Source organism: Oryctolagus cuniculus, chromosome 9 (assembly GCF_051225735.1).
Source record: "Oryctolagus cuniculus isolate XC-2025 breed Fujian yellow rabbit chromosome 9, ASM5122573v1, whole genome shotgun sequence".
NCBI classification, from domain to species: domain Eukaryota; kingdom Metazoa; phylum Chordata; class Mammalia; order Lagomorpha; family Leporidae; genus Oryctolagus; species Oryctolagus cuniculus.
In genome coordinates, this window is record NC_142875.1 from 112,578,057 (window position 1) to 112,605,503 (window position 27,447).

General features: G+C 39.8%; 2 protein-coding genes across 26 annotated transcripts in view; one reads left to right on the forward strand and one right to left on the reverse strand.

Annotated features, from left to right (window-relative positions):
- The window catches only part of ATF7IP (activating transcription factor 7 interacting protein), a 135,936-nt gene extending 124,692 nt beyond the window's left edge, over window positions 1–11,244 (forward strand). For 19 of the 24 annotated variants that reach the window (XM_051850275.3, XM_070049408.2, XM_070049405.2 and 16 more), the window contains 2 exons: window positions 828–940; window positions 3,492–7,873. In XM_051850275.3, the coding sequence (XP_051706235.3) occupies window positions 828–940; window positions 3,492–3,911 (533 nt within the window). In that variant the 3' untranslated portion in view covers window positions 3,912–7,873. Of the gene's footprint in view, window positions 1–827; window positions 941–3,491; window positions 7,874–11,024 lie in introns of those variants that run through there. The other 5 variants (XM_070049417.2, XM_089304623.1, XM_089304624.1 and 2 more) reach the window with 1 other exon arrangement.
- The window catches only part of PLBD1 (phospholipase B domain containing 1), a 78,356-nt gene continuing 59,876 nt past the window's right edge, over window positions 8,968–27,447 (reverse strand). Inside the window, exons 7-11 of one of the 2 annotated variants that reach the window (XR_011379002.2) lie at window positions 14,170–14,370; window positions 13,925–14,065; window positions 11,491–11,744; window positions 10,800–10,906; window positions 8,968–9,267 (exon numbers count right to left, since the gene is read on the reverse strand). Coding sequence is in view for 1 of the 2 variants with exons in the window: in XM_008259602.5 (XP_008257824.2) it covers window positions 9,085–9,267; window positions 10,800–10,906; window positions 11,559–11,744; window positions 13,925–14,065; window positions 14,170–14,370 (818 nt within the window). In the remaining variant the exon portion in view is untranslated. The remainder of the gene's footprint in view (window positions 9,268–10,799; window positions 10,907–11,490; window positions 11,745–13,924; window positions 14,066–14,169; window positions 14,371–27,447) is intronic. The other variant, XM_008259602.5, reaches the window with a different exon arrangement.

Below are 27,447 nucleotides of genomic sequence, written 5' to 3' on the forward strand. Positions count from 1 at the left end.
AAAATAAATTAAAAAAAAAAAGCTTCCAGGAGAAAATAGAGTCTCTGAACATAGACTGGCTTCAACATTCTCAATTTTACAACAGCCTTCTCTGATAGTCATTTGACAGGGTCATGAATGAGTTTTGGAAAACAAGGTTCTGCATAGTCAGGGCAACTGGCAGAACTGTAGTATGGAGCAGTTATGGAATACAAGGAAGGAACACAGTGGGGACAGTATGTTCGTGTAAATTTTCTGTTCCTTTTGTGCTGGTGTGTATCCTAACAGTTTTCTCTGAGGTGTGAAGTGTTTCTTCAACTGATCAGAAGGGTGTGGAGGGAGAGACACACAAGGCAAGGATGACTAGCCTGAACTTTCTATCCTGGTTGAAAATATGAGACAGTAGGGATCTTTTTGGAGACAGCTTCAATTTGTTTTTGGGTATCAGCATCTGGGCTGTTTGCCTTCTGTCTACGTGTTGTGTACCACATTGGTATTCATAAAAATACTGAAATTTTTGCTCATAGTCCTCTTGGCTAACATGCATTTATTTCTCTGTGCTGGATCTCCTGTTTCTTGTATCTCCTGTTTTCCTTTATTTTCACCTTCTCTCTCACTGGGAAAACACACTTAGTGGCTACTTGAGAAAGGGTGGAAGTGCATGCATGTATGAAAATGTCTTTATCCTCATGCCCAAAAAATGGTTTGGCCAAGTGTGGACCTCTAGGTTAGAAATATTTTTCCTTGTAAATTTAAAAAATACTGCTTCACTGACTTCAAGTGTTTAATCAGTGTTGTACCAAAATTTGCAGTGAAATTGATTTTTGTCTACAAATTTTCTTTTATAGGTGTTACAGTTCGAGTGCCTCAAACAACCACATATGTTGTAAACAGTGGCCTGACCCTGGGATCAACAGGACCTCAGCTCACCGTGCATCATCGACCACCACAAGTGCATACTGTAAGTATTGATGCCTGGCTTTACAGAATTCTGAACTGTAAAGCTGGCAAATGTTATAGTAGTTTGTAATATTGAAATGATAGCTCTGCTTTTTCACCTTACCACTATGAAGAAATGTCACCTAGGGGTCACCCTAGGGGGTGATGATCATTGAGTGTGCTGTAGTGTGCAGTGTCCAAAAACAGGTTTGTAACTGGAGCATCTGAAGCGAAAGAGACCCTCACTAATTAATCCAGTGGTATTGGGATTCATTTGTTAAGAGATAAGAAAACCAAAGATTTCTTCTTAGATTTAGCCTCAAACAGTATTGCATTATCCTGTGGCCTGATTGTGACAAGATTTATGTGTCAAAACAAAAATGCTGCCCTTCCTTTCTCTCTTTCACTGTCCACTCTGCCTGTTTAAAAAAAAAAAAAAAAAAAAAGTGCTGTCTTTATGAGAGGGAAGAGTGGGGACTGAGGCTGATACTATTATCTAGTAAAACATCCTTTCTAAAATACTCATAATAATGGCTTGCATTTATTGTTTACCATGAACCAAGCACTGTTAATATACTTGATCCTCTTGTAGAAGTCCTTTAAGGACTTTTGCTATCCTTTTTAAAAATCCTTTTTTATAAATTGGTAGCTAATGCTTACAGAGGTTGAGCAAACCAATGTCATACTTCCCAAGAACCCCTGCATTACAGTTCTGACACCTGTGCTTTTAGCTGTTTTTATTACTCCTCAACATGAAAAATTAATATTACTAATGGAACACTTGATCTATTCAAGAACTCAAAGTATTTTACATGTATTTAATTTTCACAATCCTGAGTGTTATTATATAGAAATATGTGTGACACGGATGTTAATGGTTGTTCAGTGTCATTACCCAGTTGTTCAGAAACTTAAAATGGAATTTCCATACAAGTGAATGAGATAGCTGTTCCTGTATGCCTAGTGTCTAGTTTAAACTCTTACCAGCACATGACCAATCTTACCTATGCAACGCTTGACTAATTTAAATTAAGCAAATCTCTGGCATCTTATATGTAAAACTTCAGTAAAAAACCCTCATTGTGGCAAAAAGCAAAGAACACCATATACGATTTAACTGGTTTGTGAGTATGAGCAGATTCCAAATCCTAATATTTTAAGAATTAGAGGGACTATTAAATGTCATTTAAACTATTGTCAAACACTTTGATCTTCTGCACTCCCTCTACTCTTAAATTCATGGCTTCAGCCAGCTTGTCTTAGATATTGCTAGCTATATGTTTAATGTTACTTACATCATTTTAGAAAAAAATTAGGATATATAGCACCATGGCCAGTATTCAATCAGTTCTGCTTTACCTTCTATGTTTTATCTAATTAAATGCGGGTTTTTTTTCTGTAATTTTACTTTTTAACTGTGAATTGTACCCTTTTCCAAACATGCTCCTGTTTTCCTTTATTTTCACCTTCTAGCATTTTAGTGCTAGATTTGAAATCTTTGAAATTATTCAGCATATCCTTTTTGTTTTCTTAATATGCAGAACCACTACTACTGACCTTTAGGAAAGTATAGAGATTTTAAAAAGTGTCATCTTACAGAATTTACTTCTTAGTTTATATGAATCATCTACTTAATGCCATATAAGAACAATTTTTGTTAAATGAATTTGTTAAAGAAATACTGTTTTATGGCTTCTAATATAAAGTCAGTGAACAAAGACATGTTCCTCTTAAATAATCCCTCATGTCCCTACTCTGGCTCTCTAAAATCTCTTGACGAAATTGTCCGTATCATCTTAAAACCTAAGTATAATAATGATAATTTTATATTTGTATGATGTTCCAGTGTTAGACAAGTCAGTAGGGCTTCCTAAGGTTGCTCGCGGACGTTTTCATTGTCTAACCTTAAATCTACCTTCCCAGGTTTATCTTAGACTGTTCTTCATAAACCCTGTATTCAAAGAAAAGTTCACACTTGTTCTTGTCTGTCCCCTCACTTTCCTATCCCTGGGCTTTCGCTCATGCTTTTCCTAGTGACTCTGAAAGGTACATAATTATCTTTACATCTCTAAAGTCTTTCATGGTCCAATTTAAATATCACTTTCTGCTGTAAGCTAAGACTGTTGTACACATTCAGCATTAAATTATTTATAAGAATTTGCCACTGTCTATATGGCAAAACAGTTTAGAAATCAAAGTATAGTTGTATACTCTAATTTCATGTAATAGGTTGCCACTCATTTAAAAAATGTTACAGCATGCTGAGAATCTGTAGCATAGACAAATTGTAAATTATTTTGTGTAAGGGGATTATTTCTACCTGTATCTACAGTGTCTATCTAGAAGAACTCGGTATTTTTGGTTTAGGAAGTATAGGAGTGAATTCAGCACCATTTTTTGGGGCATGATTGATTACAAATCACCAAACAGAGCTTGCTAAACTTTATATGGTATTTGGTATTTCCCAGAATTCATGATGTAAGCAGCTCTCTTTATGATCTCTAAGGTATCTGAGTTCGAGCATTCTAAAGTAGTTCTGTGATCATTGTAAATCAATGTAAATCTTTTGTTAGGAGCCCCCACGCCCTGTGCACCCAGCACCCTTACCAGAAGCCCCACAACCACAGCGTCTGCCCCCAGAAGCTGCCAGCACATCTCTGCCTCAGAAGCCACACTTGAAATTAGCACGAGTTCAGAGTCAAAATGGCATTGTACTGTCATGGAGTGTCCTGGAGGTGGATCGAAGCTGTGCCACTGTTGATAGCTACCATCTCTATGCTTACCATGAGGAACCCAGTGCCACTGTGCCCTCACAATGGAAAAAGATTGGGGAGGTAAAGGCACTTCCCTTGCCCATGGCATGTACTCTCACCCAGTTTGTATCTGGCAGCAAGTACTACTTTGCAGTACGGGCCAAGGATATTTATGGACGTTTTGGACCATTCTGTGATCCACAGTCAACGGATGTGATCTCTTCTTCCCAGAGCAGTTAAACCTTGGAGCCTTTATCTCTTCTTCTTTGAAAAGTTCCACTTTTTGGTCTTGTTTTTAATCTTGTGCATGATAACCAATGTAAAATCCACATTGTGCAAGATTTCTTGGAACAGATGTAATACACTACATTTGTTTATAACCAGAAGTGAAATAAACTCAGCCCATAAAGCAAGAATCTTTTCCTGGACAATTCAAGCTTCAGGGTTTTGAAATGTAAATGTGTACCTTGCTTTAATTTTGAGGTTGGGGAATATGTGTTGGTGTTCTGTGTTTTTTCTCTATTTATATGTTCATTGCAATGGATTGCCCATTTTCATTCTCAAATTTACCTCTGTTCCAGTATGAAGTAGATCACAGGATCTGAGGTATGTAACTGGCATGATTCTACTGCTGACAGATGTGTAGGATCAAAGTTAAATGATTTAAATACAGTGTAAACAAAACCCAAAGAAAAAAGCAAAACAGCTAAATAATTTAAAGTAGGTTAATTTGAACACAGCAAAGGATCTATTCATCTTCTTTCTGGCTTGTTAATTAGTAAAATAAGATCTACAGTGGCTCCTTCCTTTCCTGTTTTTTGCATTTATTTTGTGCCTTAACGATTAATTGCAAAATTAGATATGGCCGTATGTCCATTCTTCCTTTCCCGTTTTTTTACCCAGTTCTCCTTTATCTCCACCAAATACAGTGCATGCACACACACACACACCCATAAGAAAATTTTCAGCAAAGGCCTTCGTATATAATCTATTACTCATTTGTGGCATTGCTAAAATATTTACTTGCTGTTTTCTTCTAAGAATATAGATACTTTTATTTTTGGCCACAATTTTAATTCTGTTAAAATGACCAAGAAAAAACTATGTTGTGGAAGAAAATTCTCCAGACGTACTTTGGTATCTGTGTTACACACTGTGTTGATGTTATGGAAGCAATTCTTGTTCACTTTATCACCCAAAGTGTAATACTCTTTAAAGAAAGCAAATAGTAAAATTCACAAAATACAGTGAGCTAAAATAATCAAGGGGAAAACTCCTTTCCCCTTTTACATCACCCTGTCTTAACCTTTATTTGATGGTGCCATATTGAGTCTGATTTAGCTGCATTGGCTAGAATTTAAAGTATATCCTTTGAGATTATATAAAAACATAACTTGTGTATATCTCCATTCCTCTCAGAGTTCATAAAATTCAGCATAGGTCATGGAATTGCAATATGAGTGTCGGTTGTACTTGTGTCAGGTTGTTTTGAGTGTAGTTTAGGACAAGAAAGCTAAGTTTTTGGGATGAGAGTATGGTTGCATATTTTGAAAGAAATTTGCAGTTTGTGAAGTAGCTTTTCAAGTCCTCTTCCTCTAGTTTTTCAACTCATATTTCTGTGCTCTCAAATTGGTCATTTTCCCACTTCATGTTATAGAAGGGGGCTATCCCTTTTGTTAGTGGTGTTTTATCTACTTGTAAAAAATGTTTAGATGCTTTTCAGTGGCCAGTGTGCTGTCAACTGAGAAATGGGGATTGATAATGAAAAAAGCCTACAGATTGCCAAAATGTATATGCTCCAAACCTTCCTTTCTCAGAAAATGAGACCACAGTGAGAATTCAGGTTTCCCATGAATTGCATTTGCCAATCAGTAATGCAGATATTACACATTATACAACTACTGATAGTAAAGTTGCCAGTGTCATAAAATTTTAAAAAGGAGAAATTGATGGTCTTAGATGTTTATGATCACCTATTTGCATGTGTATTATGTTTTTACCAGCAGTGGTTGCAGTGTTATGATCATTCTTGCCTACAGAAGAGAAAGCCTGTTTTCAAAATTGTTTTTTTATTGGCCAGTTTTAAGTTATATGGTAACAAGTTACCTATCTACCCTACAAAACTTTTGATGAACATTTTCACTATACTCATTAGTCTTTTTTTTTAAAGCTTTTATAGCATCATATACATATTATCAAGTGAAGAAAAGATTAATAGAATGAAGATCTCATTATTGTCAGTCTTCTGTCAAAAGAAATTCTCAGTTAACCCTAGAAGATGTACTACAATAACAGAATTACAAAGAGAATGTAATGTTTTAGGAAAAAATATGTAAGATGGTGTCCTCAAAATAGCCTGTTGATGAGGGCAATAACAGTTGGATTTACTGAAAGGTACTAGGCTAGAATAGCGCTAGGTTGGCTTTTATTTGGAGGTTTTAATATTGAGTGCTTTTTGTCTATTTCGTTTCTGATGGGAGAGAATGGAGGATTCAGTTAGAAATTACTACTGATGATATTTTAGTAGCAGTTCACACTCCGTGGTTATCTTTTTTTAGTTTATGGTACCTTTTCATGAAGTATTATGAATAAGCTAAATTATCCCGTTTGGGGAATGCAAGTTTGCTACGTTTTTAGCCTGATAATACTTCTGTAGGTATTGCCTTATTGGAAATGCTGGAAGCTTCTGATATTTCAACCTGGAATATAAGATGTTTATATGGCATTTAAAGGTAACAGTGATGTTTGTTACTCTCTACTTTGCACTTTGTCAGAGTAAATTTCACCCTGTTTTAAGTGTGAGTAAGCCTCTTTTTGAAATTACATTGTTGGATTTATAAATTACATACAAAGACAACGTGCTGTTAACAGTTTGAGGTAACTTTTCTTTCTCTGAACTCACCTTTTAAAATATGCAGAATACTGTGTATTATTTAACACAGTATATATAACTATCAGAGAAGTGGAGAGCTTTCCTCCCTGAGCGAAGAATATTGATTGGGAAACCATTTGCCTCACAGAGAGGTAGTCCCCACTCTCCTTTTCATTCTTAGCAGGTAAGAAGTACCTTGAAAACAGTGAGCTAAACGGAGAAGCTTAGGGTCTTAACCTAGGTGCTTCTCTGCAGAAGTCTTTAAAAGCAGGCTGCACCATTGAATTTCCTTACTGCATTGGAGAAGTATTAACTTAGTTTCTGTTGTTTGCTCTTTTACTTTAAATAATTTCTGAATTATCATTTACTCAGCAAGGCTAGTGTTACTATTGCATGATATGCATTTATCTCATCCCATAAGTTCTCCAGTACTGTATAATTGTGTAAGATCAACAAAATAATGCCTGTGGTATCCTCACTCAGCACAGTGGGGTACTGCAAAACTTCTGAATGTGTTCCGATTGAACTTCTTGGGCCATTGTAGTATCTTCAGTATCCCATGTTTTTTGGTTCTTGCTGTTTTATTGTTGACCCATGGCTGGCCTGTTTTCTGATTTCCAGAGAAACCATGTCCCAGTAATACATTATTGCAGATAACTGTCTAAAACTAGTGTATGATTCTGCCTTCCTCACTTTTTACTGGGCATACACACACACCAAAAAGCAGAACAAGTCTCATGGTGTTCCTTGGCATGGCAGATTTATGTAATTCTGAAATATTCATCCCCTTGAGCCAGCCAGTGGGGAGGAATAGAATAATACAAATGTATTGTTTTTTCTTCAGATGACTTTATCATGTTAAAATAAGCTTTTGTTGTTTTATTTGTAGAGTCAGCTAAGTACCTATCATTTATATTTAAATGTTATCCTTTTATTCTCTGAGGGTTGGGTTTTTTTGTTTTCTTTTTGATGTGATTGTTTTTGTAAATAGGGTAACTGGGCAATCAAACACCTTTTGGGGATCCTGGCTTTAGTATTTTATTAGTCATTTCAAGACTAAATATTAAAATAAACCCTTTGTAGGAAACTTGCATCCTGATTTTTCTTTATTGCAAAGTGTAAATAGTAAGACAATGTAAGACCTTCCTAATGTCTAATATAAACTGGGCATGTTGCCCTATTTTTATTAGGTCTTGAAGGTTTTTGTGGGTAATTTTTTTCTTTTTAAATGTATAGTCAAGTGCTGTCTGTGTAAATGTTAACTGTAGTGGGGTTTTGTCCGGCAAGCCTGAAATTTATACTTTGAAATAAACAACTGGGTTTTTTAACATTCTGAGTACTCTGATTATTCTCAGCCCTTGTGGTTTTTTTTTTTAAGTCTTCTACCTTTTTAGATGCCCCATTATGTATTGTGCATTATGGCTTATTCACTAAGTAACACATAATTCTTCAGCTTTGAAAGAAAAATTGCCATGCAGTGTTGCTTCCAGATCGGATATGCTGCCTTTCATGAACAGGAGACAACTTTGAGGTTTATACTGTGTGCCCAAGCTTGCACCACAAAACGCTGGACTGATGCCTGTTTATGACCAGAAAATCTAGTACCTGTGTTTGTCAGAGGTGTTTTTGAAACCACAGCTGCACCACGGCCTCAGAATTTGTCATTAAGAGCCTGAGAGGAGTACCGGTCCTTGTGACCTGGAAGTGGACTCATCAGTCCTGTGAAACAGCTGTTTAAGGGACTCTGGGCATAGGTGGTCAGTGTTAAAGGCATGAAAGGAAAATACAAACTTTGGCAAGTAGGGAGCAGTTTTTGTCATACCTTCTTATCTATCTAGTGCTGAAGCCTACTTTGTCATGCAGGGGAACTTAAAAGTTCATGGAAAATGGAATTAACAGATGAATCTGTTGGGGTGCATAATATTTTTGACATCTAAGCATATTTTTTTTTTCATAACATTTTTCTATACCCATTTTCATGAACTTTTTGAAGAGGTCTCATATATGTGATTTCAAAGTATTTTTTGTGCCAAAGTAAACTAACTCTTTAATACTATTTTCTAAGAACTTTTTGAAATAACCCCTTATATAATGTTTAGTCTTTTACAGTTCTGTGCCCTACAGGAAATGCTTGCTGTTGAACAATCAGGGCAGACAATTGGCCCTAATGGCTAAAACACTCGTGTTCCACATTGGAGCACACCGGGGTTAATTCCACCTCCCACTCTGGCTCCCACTTCCAGCCTCTCCAGGGCAGACCCTGGGAAGCAGCAATGATGGGCAAAGTAATTGATTCCTGCCACCAAGTGAGAGACCTGGGTTAACTTCCAGGCTGTTGTGAGCATTTAGGGTGCACCAGTGAAAGGAGCGCTCTCTGGATACCTTTACTTTGCGGGGGGAGGGGGAAAAATTAAAGTGACAAACTAAATTTAATGTATTTTATTAAGAGTGATTCTAACAGGAAAAACATAGTAAAATAGTGCCTTTGGTATCTTACTTGCGGCCTTCTATTTCCTTATGCTCCCTCATCTTCATCCTCCCTCATCTTTTGTCAGGTTTCAAAATTGGTTTTGTTGTAATAAAATCAAAGTTGTAGACCTCTGGCATGCCTTGATGGAGGGTTTTGTTGAATCTGTTCCAATGAAAAACAGGGAGGCCACCTTGTACTGTGGGACCACTAATGGCATAAGCTGTGTACCGGGATGCTAAGTAGATATCTGATACCTGGAAAGAAAGAGAAGACATTTTAAACTACTTGGAAGAAACTTCACACAATTCCCGCACCCTACCTCACTCCTGTCTTTCCAAAATCCCAGTATGAGCCTCCTTTAAATAAAATTCTCATGCAAGCTACTGCGTATCTTTATGTGACATTCTCACGTGTATCCATTTGGCATTTAAATGTGACTAGAAGTGTGCTTAGTTCCCTGGGTCTCAGAAACAACCATGGCATAACAGTGGGTCTTGTCTTAGAAGGGAAAGGAAATTGGAAGTATATCCTTCTACAGAAACTTGTGATCCAAAAAAATGACAGACCCTGTCTCCAAAGGTGAAATTTGATAGATGAAAGCTTGGCTTGGGTTCTCCTGGGCAAGGCCAGAGAGGTGATTTTCTTTGCATATTCTACAATGTCTATGAGGGGTCTTCAAAGAGTTAATGGAAAATATGTATTACGAGGGAACTATGAATGGATTTCAACTTTATCTTGCCCCCAGATAAGAAAGTTCACAGAATGGAATTAAGATTAAGTACCATTTTTCACACATTTTGCTGAATGTTTGCAAATGCCATAAAAAAAAAAATACCAAAACATTGTTTGAGGTTTTACATGTGCCTGGTTCTCTAAAGCCTTCTTTTTCTCTTTGTATTACATGATATATGGTCATTAAGGGTAAAGTTTGGCCATCATCACATAGCTAGAAAGTAGGTTGCACTGGAACTCAGTAGTTGAGTCTGGGCTGGCGCCACGGCTCACTTGGCTAATCCTCCACCTGCGGCGCCAGCACCCCGAGTTGTAGTCCCGGTTGGGGCGCTGGATTCTGTCCCGGTTGCTCCTCTTCCAGTCCAGCTCTCTGCTGTGGCCCTAGAAGGCAGTGGAGGATGGCCCAAGTGCTTGGGCCCTGCACCCACATGGGAGACCAGGAGGAAGCACCTGTCTCCTGGCTTCGGATCGGCGCAGCGCACCAGCCGCAGCAGCCATTTTGGGGGTGAACCAATGGAAGGAAGACTTTTCTCTCTCTAACTCTGCCTGTCAAAAAAAAAAGTTGTCTGTTCCATCTCCTATTTAGTTATCACAGTGAGACAATACTATATAGTTGGTGTTGGCATTTCTCCAAAACAGTTCACGCTTCAAAGATTTTCAGAATGTAGGACAGGTGATATAAATGAAGACACCTGCCAACCACATTGCTAAGTTGAACCCCTGAACTTCTCACAGCCCGTGGTGTGCAGGTAAGTGTTTAGTAACCAGCTGAGAAAAAATGCCCCGATTTGTAGTGTTTACTGGTTTCCATGGTGTCAGTACTCCCACTGTGGATGGTTTCAAGCTATTGACGTGATGTTAACTGACTTAACAGTTGGTTCTTAACTGCCCATATGTGGTGGCTTCATTATACCTCTGCAGACCTACTTATTACTTGTAATAGTGTGAAATATGTTACAGCACTTAACATTGTTTAAACAAAAAAACTGCAGCTTGCCTCTCAAGAGACCTGTGTGCTGGTGAAAATTAAATTCAAACGTGAGTAGCTTGTTACCTTCGTGTCATAGCAGCCACCAGGAGTTGGGGTAGGTGAGTTGAGGTCCTCACGGCAGCATATGGTTCTGCAGGGATCACCCTGGCTGTAAGGATCTTTCTGATAATCTAGGAAGAAGAGTAACGGGAAAAGCATGAGTGTTGGCTATTCTGAGATACACTTAGCCACAGTAGTGATTTTTTGGACGTGTTAAAGACTAGATAATCAGAGAGTGTACCCCTACAGGCCTCAGCCCAGCCCGCTGCCAGATACAGACGTCTCCCTTGGCTCATTCCTAGGATGGAACAACAGCAAGTTCTCTGTCCCAGACCCAGCCTGCCTCAGGAACCTCGCACAGTGAAGCATAGATGGAAGAAAGATAATAGAAGATAAATATTCAAGTTTTTCCAACAAAAATACCAATTTGAAATTGATACTTTATCAAAAATAAAGCACTTATGAATAATTTTTGCTTTATTAGCTGTTTTGTCTGTGACACCTGTGTTTTGGAGGGGAAAAGGAACCCTGTACAGGTGTCTTTTTTTTTTTTTTGTATTTTATATGAGTTTTTTTGATTCAAAGACTAGTAGAAGCTTCTATCATCTTCCAAGGAGGCCAAAATTCTAGTCCAGTATATGTACAGTATTAATTGAATACTAAATACTTAAACAACTTCTTACAATTCCTTCTAGTAGAGAGATGATAAACTTACATGGATTCTTTATCCATGGGGAAGAAAAGGAGTTTTGAAGAATGATTCTTGAGAAATGTGCTACGTACTGTTGTATCGCATGATATATTTCATGGATGCCATATCAGTCACTTTCCCTTGGTCACGTCGGAAGATTTTGGCTCGTGGAGCTAAATCATAAGAGTAGTCCAAACCGAGCTTCTGAACTAACAGTGGGTAGCCACTCCAGTTGTAAACTTTTTCATGGAAAGGAATGTTGTAGGAGGGCCAGTATCCTGATTTGGAATGGAGGGAGACAGAAAAGAGAGGGAACAAAAGTATTAAGTTAATGTAGTTTATTTTGAAAACAGGCAGAAGTCAGTAATTAAATTATAAGGTGATACTGTATGGAAAATAAAGCTTCAAGTGTGGACTTTGGCAGCCAAACTGATCCTTTTGAATTTCCAGGATTTCTTTTACCCCTTGATTATTTCATTAGGGGAGAAGAGCATCAGAATTTAAGCTTTCACCCCCAGATTCTTAAAACTACCTACTAGAAAGTAACCTTATTCTTTATAGAGTCAAATGAACCGTAATGCAAAGGGTCTGGGGAGCTGATGTGAGTGTATTTGTTACTAAAGTGCCACAAGATGGTTCACAACATGGCCCTTAAAGAGATGCAAAGTGCTAATCTTTGAATAAAGAAAACAGCACTGGGAATCATTATACTTAAATTCTAGGATCAGTGCTGAATAACTAGGTCTTAGGTAGTGAACTTCATTTTCTTTAGGGAGAGGGAGGGAAAGTCCATCTTGTGAGGAGACTGGGGATCATCTTAAAGTTCCAGCAGGCTTTTAACTCCCTTGAATAAGCATTCATAAAGGCTCAGTTTCATGTATATTGTCACAGGATGCCAAAGGCTACAGGGTCCATTAATTGTTAAGTGCCAAACAGCACAGCTCAAATACCCTCATCATTTCAGGAATGTCCTACATGACACTGGCCTGGGTTATTGCCTTTGGAACAGTCACATGGGGTCTTCACCATTCAGGGGTTTCCCACCTCCATATTCCCTTGGCCATGTCTGTTTCTCTTCTTTTTACTATTGCATGTAGAACTTGTCAAAAGCAAGGTTGTTAAGAAAAAGCAAAGGACAAGACATTGATGTATCCGATTTTGGGATGCAGAGCCCACATCAGAAGAACTGAAATAAGGATATTGAAATTATAGGGCAAAGTGGGGTTTGTTGCTAGACCACATCTAGGTTATATAGTCTCAAATTAGACTGCCTGGATTTGAACACTAGTTCTGCCACTATTAGGTATATCACCTTGAAAAAATTACTTAACCTCTCTGTATCTGTTTCTTCATCTTTATAATGGAAACAGTGATAAATTCTTTGTCATATTAGGGTAGTTTCATGAGTTCTAGGAATGAGATTATAAAGATAACAAGTATTTGGGCCCCAGCACCCACACTGGAGACCCAAATGGAATTCCAGGCTCCTGGCTTTTGTCTGACCCAGCCATGGCTGTTGTGGCCATATTGAGAGTGAACCAGCATATAGGTGATCTTGAATTCTGCCTTTCAAATAAATAAATCTTTAAAAGACAAACTGGATTTTTTTTCTTTGCGCACCAGAAGGATCTCAATTTCAGTTTTCCATGAACTTCTGAGGCTCTATATGATATTGGACTCTATGTGGGGAACACCTCCTAAATAGTCATTGCTGAAGCCTCATAGTAAACAGCCTTTCTAAGAGGAAATAAAGACAACAAAAAGTTCAGATCTATTTTTTGCAGGTTTTGCTGCCCTGTGGTTTAGATCAGGTCATACTTTGTTTCCCAAGTATTGGGGTTTTCAAAATTACAAATAATTGCCCTGTTATATGGAGAGATCCATAGTTTTGAAGAGCTGAGATTCAAATGGAAGCGGTGTGACTCTTAGGCTGCCACTTTCTGGGCTGTGTCTCACCCTCCAGAACTGATGGCCAACAGTGTCCTTTTAAACAGTGTCCTTTTAAGTGTCACCACTGAGCTTGTTCCACCAGACCTCACAGCTCTGCCCACTCTGGGCACTAATGACTTCTCTGCACGCTGCTTCCCCCTTTATAGACTACTGAATTCCTAGAAGGCAGGGGTTTGGTATCCTTGCTTTTCTAGCTCCTGGTCCAGGGTAATGCTGATGAATTTGCTAAAATGAACTGAAAGCTTTAACCAGGAAGCTTGGAGACAAGGACGTCATAGGGTTGTGAATGCCTAACTTGGGTCCCAAGCTGCACATTGTCCTCTAAGAGTTTGAAGTATAGCTTTACATGTGCTGAACCTAGTCCTTTTCCAGTTTAACTGGCAGTGGTGTTCCACCCTTTCTTCCCACCATGTATCCTGCATTGTATAGCCACACATCATGTATTCTCCCACCATGCATATATGTGTAAACAACTCCTCTGACTTCCAGATTTAGAGCATGAAAGTACCTTTCCGTAGAACATCAGTTTGTTCAGAATATTCTACATATGTAGGAATTTGCTCCACAATGTACAAAGTGCCTTTGTCAAGGCTCTGGTTCAGCTTTACCTTCTTCAGGTCTAGGACCATGTATTGATTATTATAGGTACCTGAAATATCAAAGAGACATGAAGGGAAAGCTAAGTGAGGCTTTACTGGTTAACAACTCTGAATATATGTACATTCCTAAAAATGTTTTTGCAGGGCCACTTACCAGAGTTATATTTTGAAAAGATCTCTGCCCACATCTTGCCACCATCTGCCATCATATTGGCCACACGGACTCTTTGCCAGGCCAGCAGACTCTCAGGCATCACTTCCTTTAGTAGAGTTGTATTGTACACACTGTTTGTGGTCTGTAGCAATATCAAACCACTGCTAAGAATGTAAAAGTCATCCAAAGACTCCAAAAACCCTACAGAACAAATATACAAATTAGCATATATGTACCTGGAATGTTGAACCATCATTAGCACAGAGCCTTACATACACAATGCATTTTGCAAAGAGTATCAGTTCTTTTGTTGAATGGTTGAGAGGCAGAGAGGAGAAAGGCAGACCAGTGAACTGTTATAGAGCTTCCCCAAGGCTTCCATAGGATGACATGAAGGTTTGTGTAAATTACAGAAATCTGCATACTCCAGGTGGTACAGGACATCATGGCAGCCTTGAATGAAATTTTTAGTAACCTCTCAGGGAAGACACTGGATGAGGGCTAGCTACATAGCTTGACAGAGTATGGGATGACTTTCATTGACCATTCATTAGTTTCTTGGGCTGGGGCCCTTCTGCCGTTTGCAAACCATATAACCATACTTGGCCTTGAGCAAGCTCCCTAGTAGAAAACCCCCTCAGAGAAGAATGCTGCATTTCATTTCTAACTCCTTACTGTAGCAGTCTCTGGACACAAGAGGGCACATATTGTTTAACATTGTATAAGAAATGAATAATACTAATGTTTAAGGAGCTTTATTTAAGAAGACTCTTGATTAAAGAGACTGAGCAATGGAAAAATAGACTGCCCAGAAGTCTGAAACAAAAAGGATGAACTGGCTTGCAAAAACTGTAGTTGAGGTTAGTTCTATAGAGTTTGAGATAATAAAGAGGGATGAACATTTGGCAAATTAGTTCAGACACCACTTGGGACACCCACATCCTATATCAGATTGCCTGGTTTTGAGACTTAGCTCCACTCCTGATTCCAGCTTCCTGCTATGTGTACCCTGGGAGGCAGCAGATGATGGTTCAAGTAGTTGAGTCCCTGCCACCTTTGTGGAAGACCCAGATAGAGTTCCTGACTTCAGCCTGACACAGCTCCAGTTATCGTGGGTATTTCAGGAGTGAACCAATGGATGAAAAATATCTCTGCTGCTGTGCCTTTCAAATAAACTTTTTTAAAAAAAGAACTGTTGTCCATTTCACCATCTCTTAAACTCTGGGTTGGATTCAGAACTTACTTCACCTAACAGAAAGTGCCAGTTGTGTGTCTAGGCCTCAAGAGACCTTGTACACTTGTGTTCCCTCTTGGAACCCTGTTGCTGCCTGGGCTCTAAGCTGAGAGATTATGTAAAGGAGAGAGCCCAGTTATTTCAGTCAGCCCCAAATGTGTAAGAGTTCTGCCAAGGTCAGCAGAGCTGCTCATGGCTAATGAATGGGCCCTACTGAGACAAGTAGAAAGAACCACTTAGCACAAAATCAGCGATAATCACCTACTGCTTTCAGCCACAGAGTTTTATTTTAGAGGGTTATTTTAAAGATGGTCATAGCCAACTGATACTAGAATAGACATTCAAGTATAGAGCATATTTCACTTTGAAGTGTCTTGCTGTCATTTTGACTTCGATGCAGATGGATATGATACTTGGGAACTCTGTGTGTGTGTGTGTGTGTGTGTGTGTGTGTGTGTGTGTAAATCTTTGAAGTGACAGCTCTACGCCACACTCAGTGTTTATGCTTACCCCCTTCCAGCTGATGAAGAGCAGGAAGTGTCATTTCTCAGGCCTATGGGAAAGCACTAACCTGCCCTAAGCTCTCCAATTTATTTAAGCCAGCCTGCCACTCAGTCAACAAATGTTTCTTCAACACCTACCAAATGCAGGCATTCCCAGCCCATACTCTATCACAATTCCCTTGAAGCTGTTTCAGAAGGCTCCTTCCCAGGCTGCACACTCTGCTCCCTTCTACTCCTGCTCTGAGTCTGCATCATATCTCCTACTCTATGTGCAATGGGAAAATACTTTGCTTACTTTGAGAAAAAGGAAGGTTATGGGCTGCCTGCTATCCCAGGCATGAGATCCTGAAGCCCTTCAATTTACTTACTGCACAATGGCCTTAGCCTTCTCACCTTTGCGCAGTGTGCCTGCCAAGACCCTAACTGATATTCATCACTTTCAACTTCTAGTGATCCTTAGGCAAATAATTGATTCTGCCTGTTCTGTGGTTGAAATGGTCACTGAAGGATTCCAGTTGCTGTACATCCAGTCCTTGCTGTGCAGTCTGGTATCTTGCAGTATCTACATATGAGACTTTAATAAGTCTCTTAAAGGTTTCATAGAGGAAACGTGAAGATGGATTTGTTTTAACCAACATTCTGTTATTATCATCTACATCCAAATGAAATGTCTTCAATAATAAATTCTGTTTAATATAGATTATATTGTTTGGTTATTTTTCTGTCTATTCCAAAGCAGGTGAGACACTTTTTCTGTCTTGTTTACTGGTACTTGTTCAGTTCAATACCAAGAAAAGGGCTTGACACATAGCAGGTGCTCAGTAAGTAATTGTGAAATCTAAAGGAGAAAGAGAAAGCAGTGATGACTAACACTGACCCTGCATTTACTACATATCAGATACCTTGCTTGAGAAGGATGGATGCTATCATTTGATCTTTGCAAAAAGAGCTTAAATGAGCTAGGAATCAATCTAAGAGTGACTCTTAACATAAGCTTTTTCCACTATACCACATGCCTGACCAATGTGATGGGAACAGGTATGTGGGTCTTGCACAACTGTGGAACAAATGTATTAGAAGCATTTAAAATGACTGAATCATGGGGAGTTGGATGTTTAGACAAGGTAGCGTTGAGGGAAATCACCTTATGAACAGTTAAGAAAAGCATGGGAAAATAAGGTTGAATTTCTGGAAAGTTAATAAGGGAAGAAGCTTTCCGAATGAGCCTGTGGCAGATGATCAAAATGTACGACCTGGTGGAAGACACCGGCATCTGGGACAGTGCAAAAGGGGAGAAAAAGAAGAAAAGGTACTTAAGAAAACAGAAGGTAAGTATTACAAAATCTATCAATAACTCTTTGGAATATATGCCCTAATTCTACTATTTTTTGTTTTCTCTCCTTGGTTCTACTTTTTGAAAGCAGTTACTATGAATGTTGGTATGGACTAACTTGTGGACTGTTTGTATATATTTCAGCTTTATGACCAAAGTACCTAAGATCAAAGAGGTAACATTAAATTACTAAAAGTAATTAAAGTGCATTAAAAATGTTTATAATATATAATTACTATTAAATATGTAATACTATACTCTGTGGACGTAATCACATTTTGTTTGATGATGACTAAAATTTTCTTTGTATATACTTCCAAGTACGTGTACTTCAGACAAGAAAAGGCTGAACCAGTGTGTGCTACCTGGACTCCCAGGACTGCCAAAGTCTCAGAGGATAGGCCATGGGCCCAGTATTCTAGAATTACCTTAGGTACTTGTCACAAATGCCCCAGCCAGAGAATAAGAATTTCATATGGATTGCATTTTGGAAATCTGCATTTTTGGCAAGTTCCCCAGTAACATTTGAGGAACATTTCCATGTAGGAGGACTGTATGTGTGGGTGGGGCAGTCGACAGGATACCTGGACTCAGTGCAAAGCAGGAACACACATACTAGAAGAAACACGCTGAGTGCATCCCAGAGAGCCTGACTTGCAGATAATTAATCCAGATAATTAACCAGGAAGCCTCAGCCTCCTAGGGATCATCATTACTAGAATCTTCAATTAAAAGCATTTTGAATGGGTTCCAGCTTTTGTTCCCACACAAGAGCTCCACCCACCCAGCATGCAAGGGGCCCTTTGAATTCCTGGCTTTTCAACCTAACACTTAACTCAATGCAAACAAACATTTCTGAAAAAAAAATTCATGATCAGATATATTACATCTGAACACACTCCTGAACAGCCATTTTGTGTGACCTGTTTAAGTTCTCTGAAACGGTTTCTTTAAAAGTTTATTTGAAAGAGAAAAAAACTTATCAACCTGCTTATTTGAAAAAAAAATGCAAATAAAATATACCCCTTGTTATGTAATTTAATCTTCACAAAAACCTAACAGACCAAATATTTAGGATAGTGTCAGTCACACAGTCAGGCACTTAGGGTTTAAGTTGAATGTTTACAGAAACTTTTAAAACTCTTCTGCTGCCTAGTTCTCCTATATGAGTCAGGTTTTGTTCATGTCATTATCAGTGTGGTTACGAAGGATTAGCTTCATATACAACTCCTGTACCCAACATACATGTCTGCATCTGAAATGCCTTCCCAGTAGTCTCTGAACAAACATTTTAGACTTCTGTTTTCAAATCAAAGGTGTGGAAGGGAAGGCAGTATGAAGAGAAAACAATGAGGTTATAATAGAATCCAAGATCCCCTGCAGGGGTGGGGCAACATTTTTCCCAAGGGCCATTTGGATGTTTATAACATCATTCACGCAGGCTATCAAAATTATCAACTTCAAAATTAGCCTGCTATAGATTTACTGACTTCCGAGTCCTGTCTGCAGTTGCATTGGCAGGGCCAGACCAAATGACCTTGCAGGCCTTATACAGCCTGCAACTGGCCAGACGTCCCCCAGCCAGCAGTGCTTACCTCTCTCACTTTATTTCCCTCTTTTTCCCTTTATTTCCCACCATGTCCCCATCAGAATGAATCACCATAATCTGCTTATCTCTTTCCTTCCATTCTTCTTCCTTCCATAAATATTTACTCAGTGATATCAGTGTTTTAAGAGTCTGTGCTGGCAATAAAAACAAAGATTAACAAGTAGGATTACATCAAATTGAGAAGCTTCTGTACCGCAAAAGAAACAGGAAGGTAGAGAGGCAACCAACAGAATGGGAGAAATTATTTGCACACATTGCAATTGATAAAGGAGTAATAACCAGAATATATAAAGCAATCAAAAAAACTCAACAGCAAAGCAAACAACCCAGTCAAGAAGTGGGCAAAGGACTTAAATAGACATTTCTCAAAAAAGGAAATCTAAATGGCCCTTGGACACATGTAAAACTGCTCAGGATCACTAGCCATCAGGGAGATGCAAATCAAAACCACAATGAGGTTTCACTTTGCCCCAGTTAGAATGGCTCTCATATGAAAATCAACAAACAAATGCTGGCGAGGATGTGGGGAAAAATGTACCCTAATCCACTGTTGGTGGGAATGCAAACTGGTGAAGTCACTATGGAAGACAGTTTGGAGATACCTCAGAAATCTGAATATAGCCCTACTATACAACCCAGCCATCCCACGCCTCAAAATTTACCCAAAAGAAGTGAACTCAGCAAATAAAAAGAGACATCTACACCTCTATGTTTATTGCAGCTCAATTCACAATAGCCAAGACATGGAATCAACCTAAATGCCCATCAATGGAAGACTGGATAAAGAAACTACGGGATATTTACTATATGGAATATTACACAGCAGGTATAAAACAAAATCCAGTCATTTACAGCTAAATGAATGAATCTGGAAAATATCATACTGAGTGAAATAAGCCAGTCACAGATGGACAAATATCATATGTTCTCCCTGATCTGTGACAACTAACAGAGCACCTAAAAGGAAACCTGTAGAAGTGAAACTGACACTATGAGAAGCAATTACTTGAACAGCCCTTGTCTTGACTGTTGTCCTCAACACTTTATTATTTCACTTTATTTATCCTTTTTCTCTTCTCTACTTAATACCATTTGCTGAACTCCTTACTTAACATAGAATTAATTATAGATTTATTAAGTCAATTGAAAATAGATCCCAGTTAAAAAGAGTGAGAAAGAGAGGAAGGAGCTGCACATATCAGCACACATTCTCACAGACCTACCCCTAAAGGTGAAACTAAAAACTTGCCATGGAACTCCAAATTAGTGCTGAGCGGCACTAATCCCATCTTATGTGATAAAATGATAATATTAAGTATGGAATTGATCATATACATGGGACCATCAGTCAAAAGGATCACATAAACAAGACTTAGTGCCTGGTAATAACAATAGATAGAATTGCAAAGGAGAGAAAGTTCCATCATGGAAAGCAGTCCACACAGCAGATTCAGAATGACAAACACCCTAAACAGCATGCTGACCTCAGAATAAGCCCCTAAGGCCTGACTGAGAGCATTTCAGGCATGGGAAGCCAAGACATAGTGGCAAAAATGGTTTTGCATGAAGGATCTCTGTGAGTGAGAACCCAGTGGAAAAAAGGGGCCATCAAAGAAGGAGGTACCTTTCTCTGAAGGGAGGAGAGAATTTCCACTTTGATTATGGCCATGTCTAATTAAGGTTGGAGTTTGTGAACTCAAAGAGGCTTCCATAGCCTTGGCAGCTTATGACAAGAGCCTCAGGTGATCACTGATGTCATAAGAGTGTCAATTGTTAAATCAACAGGAGTCACTGTGCACTTGCTCCCAATGCTGGACCTATGTTTTTAACGAGTTGCAGTATGAGAATTATTAGTAAAACTTGTTTTCAAACTGTACTTTATACTTTATGTGTCTGTGTGGGAGCAAATAGTTGAAATCTCTTCTTAATGGAATCTTAATGGAAAATGGAATGGGAGAGGGAGTGGGAAGTAGGATGGGAGTGTGGGTAGGAGGCAGGAATGGAGGGAACAAACACTATATCCCTAAAAACTGTACATATGAAAATTTGTATTCATTAAATAAAAACCTTCAAAAAAAAAAAGTCTGTGCTGGGACCATGGCATAGAGAGTAAAGCCACCACCTGCAGTGCAGGTTTGAGTCCAAGCTGCTCCACTTCTGATCCAGCCTTTTTTTTTTTTTTTTTAAAGGCAGAGTGGACAGTGAGAGAGAGAGACAGAGAAAGGTCTTCCATTGCCGTTGGTTCACCCTCCAATGGCTGCCGCGGCCGGCACGCAGCACTGATCCGAAGGCAGGAGCCAGGTGCTTCTCCTGGCCTCCCATGGGGTGCAGGGCCCAAGCACTTGGGCCATCCTCCACTGCACTCCCTGGCCACAGCAGAGAGCTGGCCTGGAAGAGGGGCAACTGGGACAGAATCCGGCGCCCTGACCAGGACTAGAACCCGGTGTGCCGGCGCTGCAAGCCGGAGGATTAGCCTAGTGAGCCGTGGCGCCGGCCTGATCCAGCTTTCTGACATAGCCTGAGAAAGCAGAAGATGGCCCAAGTCCTTGGGTCCCTACACCCCTATGGGAGACCCAGACAAAGCTCCCAGCTTTGGCCTGGCCCAGCTCCAGCCGTTGCAGCCATTAGGAGAATGAACCAATGAATGGAAGATTGATCTCTCATCTCTACCTCAAATAAATAAATCTCAAAAAGTCTGTGCTAGCCCTGGGGACACAGATTTAAGTATGGAACAGAGGCTCTGATTTGTGCACAGGATACCTGGGAAGCTCAGCCTGAAGATATGTGAAGCCTTCTTAAAGGAACTCTTGTGCAATTTTTTGTTAGTGTGGAAAGTACTTGAATAATATTTATGGTAAATATCTCTCACAAATAATTCTAAAAAAAGTATAAATTATTTAAAATGACTAATGGTAGTAGAAAATGAACAAAGGCAGAGAGAATTGAACACTGGTACAGCATTGGTAAAGGAGTTCAAGCCTTCCCAGCTTCACTGTATCCCTTGGTGGTATTATGAATGGAACAGTGTTCCCTCCAAATTCACATATTTAAGTTGTAGCATCATACCTTATAATGTGACTATTTGGAGATGGCTCCTTTAGAGAGGTAATTAAACTTAATTGAGATCATTTGGGTAAGTCCTAGTCCAATATGACTGGTGTTCTTGGAGGAGGAGGAGATGCCAGGGACATGCACACACAGTGAAAAGGCCATGTGAGGACATAGTGAGAAGGTGATCAGCTGCAAGCCAAAAGTAAAGAGGCTTCAAGAGGAACTAAACTTGCAAACACTGTGATCTTGAACTTGTAGCTTCCAGAGCCATGAGAAAAATATGTTGTTTAAACTAGGCAGTCTGTGGAACTTTGTTATAGTAGTTTTAGCAAATTCATCCCCATCCCCTACCCTGGTTGTGGAAAGTGGGAGCCACTGGCTTGAAATGACAGATGTCAAAGTTTGGCATGGTAGAACAATTGAGAATATGAGGGGGGAAATAGTGGGAGCAAAAGATCTACAGCAGAGTGGAGACCCAAAGTTTCAGTCCAATTCACTTGCTTGAGCACTGAATACGTGTCAATGTGGGAAAAGACAGGGAACTTTGGGTTAAATTTGTTCCTGCTGAGATATGTGAGTCTACTATGGTTTTGACTGAGGGTGTTCCTCAATTCCTACAGAGCTCAGATTGCTTGAGCTGTCAGAGCAATGGAAATTTGGGGGAAACTTTGAAAACACAATCACAGGAAGGTTAGCAAAATATGAATATATAAACTCTGCCAAAATCCTTGGCTGACCACTCTGGCCTCAGAATCAGCCCTTAAGGCATTCAGATCTGGCTAAAAAGCCCATGAGAGTATTTCAGGCAGGGAAAGCCAAGACACTCTGGCAATAAATAAATAAATAAATAAATAAATTGACCTAAATGAAAGATCTGTGAGTGAGATCCCAGCGGAAAGAACAGGCCATCAAAGAAGGAGGTACCTTTCTCTGAAGGGAGGAGAGAACTTCCACGTTGACTATGACCTTGTCTAAATAAGATCGGAGTTGGCAAACTCAAAAAGGCTTCCATAGCCTTGGCAACTCATGACAAGAGCCTCGGGTGATTACTGATGCCATAAACAAGAGTGTCAATTGTTAAATCAACAACAGGAGTCACTGTGCACTTACTCCCCATGTAGAATCTCTGTCCTTAATGTGTTGTACTATGCGAATTAACAGTATAACTAGTAATGTTGGAACTCCTCGGCAAAACTTGGTGTCACATGAGCACACTCACACACCAGCTTCCTGACTCGTGTGTAAAGAATATGCAAAATTTAAGAGCTGCTGTATTGCCAAGTCTATTCTGCTTGATTAAAAGAAAGCCAAGCTCTCTTTAAAAGTAAAATGTGCAAGGTAAACAGGGCCCCAGTTAAAAAGAAAAAAGATGAGCTGACCCTGTGGCATAGTAGGCTAAATCTCCATGTGTGGCGCCGGCATCCTATATGGGCGCTGGTTCAGTTCGTGTCCTGGCTGCTCCTCTTCTGATCTAACTCTCTGCTTATGGCTTGGGAAAGTAAGGGAGGATGGCCTGAGTGCTTTGGCTCCTGTGCCCATGTGGGAGACCCAGAAGAAGCTCCTGGCTCCTTGTTTCAGATTAGCACAGCTCCAGCCATTGCAGTTGTTTGGGAAGTGAACCAGCAGAAGGAAGACCTTTGTCTCTCCTTATCTTTTCTGTCTCTCAAATAAATAAAATCTTTAAAATATAAAAAAGTAACAATAGTGGATTTATAACATTTATAGATTTAACACATATGACAGCAACAGGACAAAGGATGGGTGCATTAAATTATTGAAAGATTCCTAGGTTTTAGTAAACATAAGTACCCTTCATTTAAATTGTAATGAAGTAAAGATGCATATTACAGTCCCTACAGCAAAAAATAATGCAAAGAAATACAGCTAAGAAAGCCATCTGGGTTATTAAAATAGTTAAAATGTTTAGCACAAAAAGACAGGAAAAAGAAATGGAAAACAGTGATGAAATTAAATCATAAAATAGAACTGAATCCAAATATATATTTACATTAAATATAAATGGACCAAATACTCCCATCAAGATGCAAAATCTAATTTCTGTCTACAACACTTTTAGAAAACTTAATTCCAAATTCAGGATCTAAGGAAGGATAAGCTTATCCTAAGATCAAAATCATCACAAGAAAAGTGTAGCGTATGTATCTCTTATAGAGATGAGTGGCCAGCACTGTGGCATAGTGGGCTAAGCCTCCACCTGTGGTGCCAGAATCCCATATGGGCACTGGTTTGTGTCCCAGCAGTTTCTCTTCTGATCCAGCTCTCTGCTTGAAGCCTGGGAAAGCAGAAAGTGGCCCAAGTGCTTGGGACCCTACACCCATGTGGGAGATGCAGAAGCAGCTCCTGGTTTTGGATCAACTCAGCTCCAGCCACTGTAGCCATCTGGGGAGTGAACTAGCAGATAGAAGACCTTTATTTAAAAATATAGATGAAAAAAATCCTTAATAAATTATTAATCCGGTGCTGATGTTGTGGCATAGCCATAAAGCCATCACCTGTGATGCTGGCATTCCCTTTGGGCATTAAATCAAGTCCTGGCAGCTCTACTTCTGATTCAGCTCCTTGTTAATGCACCTGGGAAAGCAGAAGACGACAGCCCAAGCTGGTAACTATAGCCTAAAGAACCCAAGACATGGTTGGAAGTTATGTTGCTTTAGGTTTATGCTCTAAAATTCCCAGTATAACTTTAGTGGCCAGAAAGCAAATGATCATTCTTATTTTCTTAGTGCTCTGGCAAGACTTGCATTGATGATCACCATTAACAAATCACCATGAGGATTTATGAGAGCATCATAAGAAGCCAGTGTTCACAGATGGCAGGATGGAAGTTGCAGAGTCAGTAAGCAACTGGTGTTAGAGAACTGCAGAACCAAGGAGGCCAGAGCTGTTTCAGTACAAACAGGTTCCAGTGTCATGGTTTTGTAAGAACACCGGTATTGCCACCTTTTTCTGATGGCAGTATATAGGAAGTCAGCCAGGAACACTGCATTTGGTAAGCAATATGAAGAGATGCCAGGTGGACACGGTAATCCTCACATGCACTGACTGGACAAACAGATCCAAAAGTGCCTTTCTCTGCCTATCATGGGTGGGGAACTAATTTTCTGCCAAGGGCCATTTGGATATTTATAACATCACTCATGGGCCTTGCAAAATTATCAACTTAAAAATTGCTATAGATTTATTGAATTTCAAGTCCTGCCTGTGGTTACATTGATAGAGCCACACCAAATGACTTTGTGGACTTTCTAATGACTCATGGGCCAGATGTTCCCCACCTCTGTATCCTGACAAATTATGATCCCCCACATTGAAAACATGTGTGGTGGAATGAGAAGGCCGTGCCAAGATGGCCTCTGGCAACGGAGCCTGCCTGGCATCAGGCTGTGATTGGATGGCTTTGAAAACCACATGGCAATTGAGCCTGCCTGGCAACAGGCTGTGATTGGATGGCTTCGGAAACCACAGGGCAAAGGAGCCTGCCTGACAACAGGCTGTGATTGGTTAGGGCATAAACCACCCCTTGACCAGATTGGCTGCCTTGGCTATATAAGCTGCTGTACCAACTGAAATAAACGAGTCTGTGAGCTGCTCACCCCTGGCCTGCTTTCACCTGACTCCCCGGGGTCTGTGTGGTGACTCTGTGCCTCTTGCCCCCACCACGCTTCTCTCAGAATGAATCCACAGCAACAAACATGACTCTTGCAACATTTTTTGTCTTTATATATTTTGTTTATTTGCAATACAGAGAGCGAGTGAGAGCTAGAGAGAGAGAGAAAGAGAGAGATCTTCTATCTGTTGTGTTACTCTTCCAAATGCCTACAATAGCCAGGTCGGAGACATGTCAGGACCAGGCCAAAGCCAGGACTAGCAACTCAATCCAGAGCTTTCATACAGGTGGCAGAGACCCAATTACCAGAGCCTCCAAGTGCTACCTCCCAGGGTAAGCATTAGCAAGAAGATGGAATCTGGAATAGAACCAGACAAAACCCAAGCACTCTGGGATGCAGGTGTCCTAAGCTGCATTTTAACCTCTGTACCAAATGCCTGCCCTGAAATGTACTTTTGAGCCAAATTATTTACATAGACAGGGGCTGAGCCAAAAAGATATTTCCCTGTGCTGGCTCTGGTGCAGCAGGTTAAGCCACCTTCTGCAGCACTGGCATCCCACACAGGTGCAGGTTTGAGTCTCAGCTTCTCCACTTCCAGTATGGCTCCCTGCTAATGTGCCTAGGAAAAGCAGTGCAAGATGATCAAAGAGCTTGGGCCCCTACTTCCATGTGGAAGACCCAGAGATGAAACTTCTGGCTTCAGCCTGGCCCATCCTGGCTGTTTTGACTTTTGGGGAGTAAACCAGCAGATGAAGATATTCTCTCTCTCCCTTCCTTCCCCCCTCTGTAACTCTTTGAAATAACTAAATCTTTAAAAAAATTCTTTTCCCTAAGGTTGGGGAAACTCTAAGGACAGTGACCTTGGATAACTTTTTCTAGAAGCTTTCTGTCCCTCACAAGACAGTTTGAATAGTCATAGACTCTTGTTTTGCATAACAACTGATAAGACTAGGGAAGGTAAAAGCCCTGCACTGGCCCTCCCTCTCCCAGGTCAATCACCTCTGTTTTTATGGCATGGCCTCCGTTCTGGTGAACACAAAACAGGAAATTGATTTCAGTAATTCTGGGAATACTGCAGGCAGCAAATCCTTTCATAATGTTGGCCAATGAAAAGGATTACTATTGTTCCATCTCCTGTGCTGGAGTACAACTTGGGGGGAGCCCTCTGATAATACCTATTAAATAAGTACCCCTCAAGGGTTCTGGCTGGAACAAAAGGAGGACACAAGAGGTTGTGATGTAATTTAGCAGTCATTTTTCACACTATTTTTTTTAAAAAATGGCTATCAATCTTCCATCCATACATTGATTGACCATTTAAAAAATACAATGGGTGTTCAAGTCACCTAGATTTTTGCATCTGCCTTCTAAGTGCTCAGTTGGTAGCTTCCCTCCACCTTTTTTCGTAGGCCAGGTAATTCCAAAGTGAAAACCCACTGCTGTCACTTCTTCTTGTCAATTTAATGGTCTCATGTTCATCTTCATTCTCTGGCACTTTTTTTTGCCTACATATTCTTAGTTCTATGTGAAACATTCTACCATCACCTTGTCCCCAGAGGCCTAGTCACATTGCATTTCTTATCTTTTGTGCTTAGATTTAAAATTCTCTTAGAAGTCAGCTCAACATCCCAGACTAGTCTTCTAGATTCTTACACCGATCACCCTTTGTTGCCATTACTGTTTTATTTGTCTCTTTCTCCCAGGAATGCAAATTTTGTGAGGTTATAGATTGTTATTCTCTCTATTGTAAACTGTTTAAAAATTATTTATGAGGCAGAATTATAGACAGGCAGGGGGAGAGACAGAGAGAGGTCTTTCATCTGCTGGTTCACTCCCCAAATGCCTGACAACAGTTAGGGCTAGGTCAAGTCGAGGCCAGGAACCTGGAACTCAATCTGATCTCCAATGCGGTTGTCAGG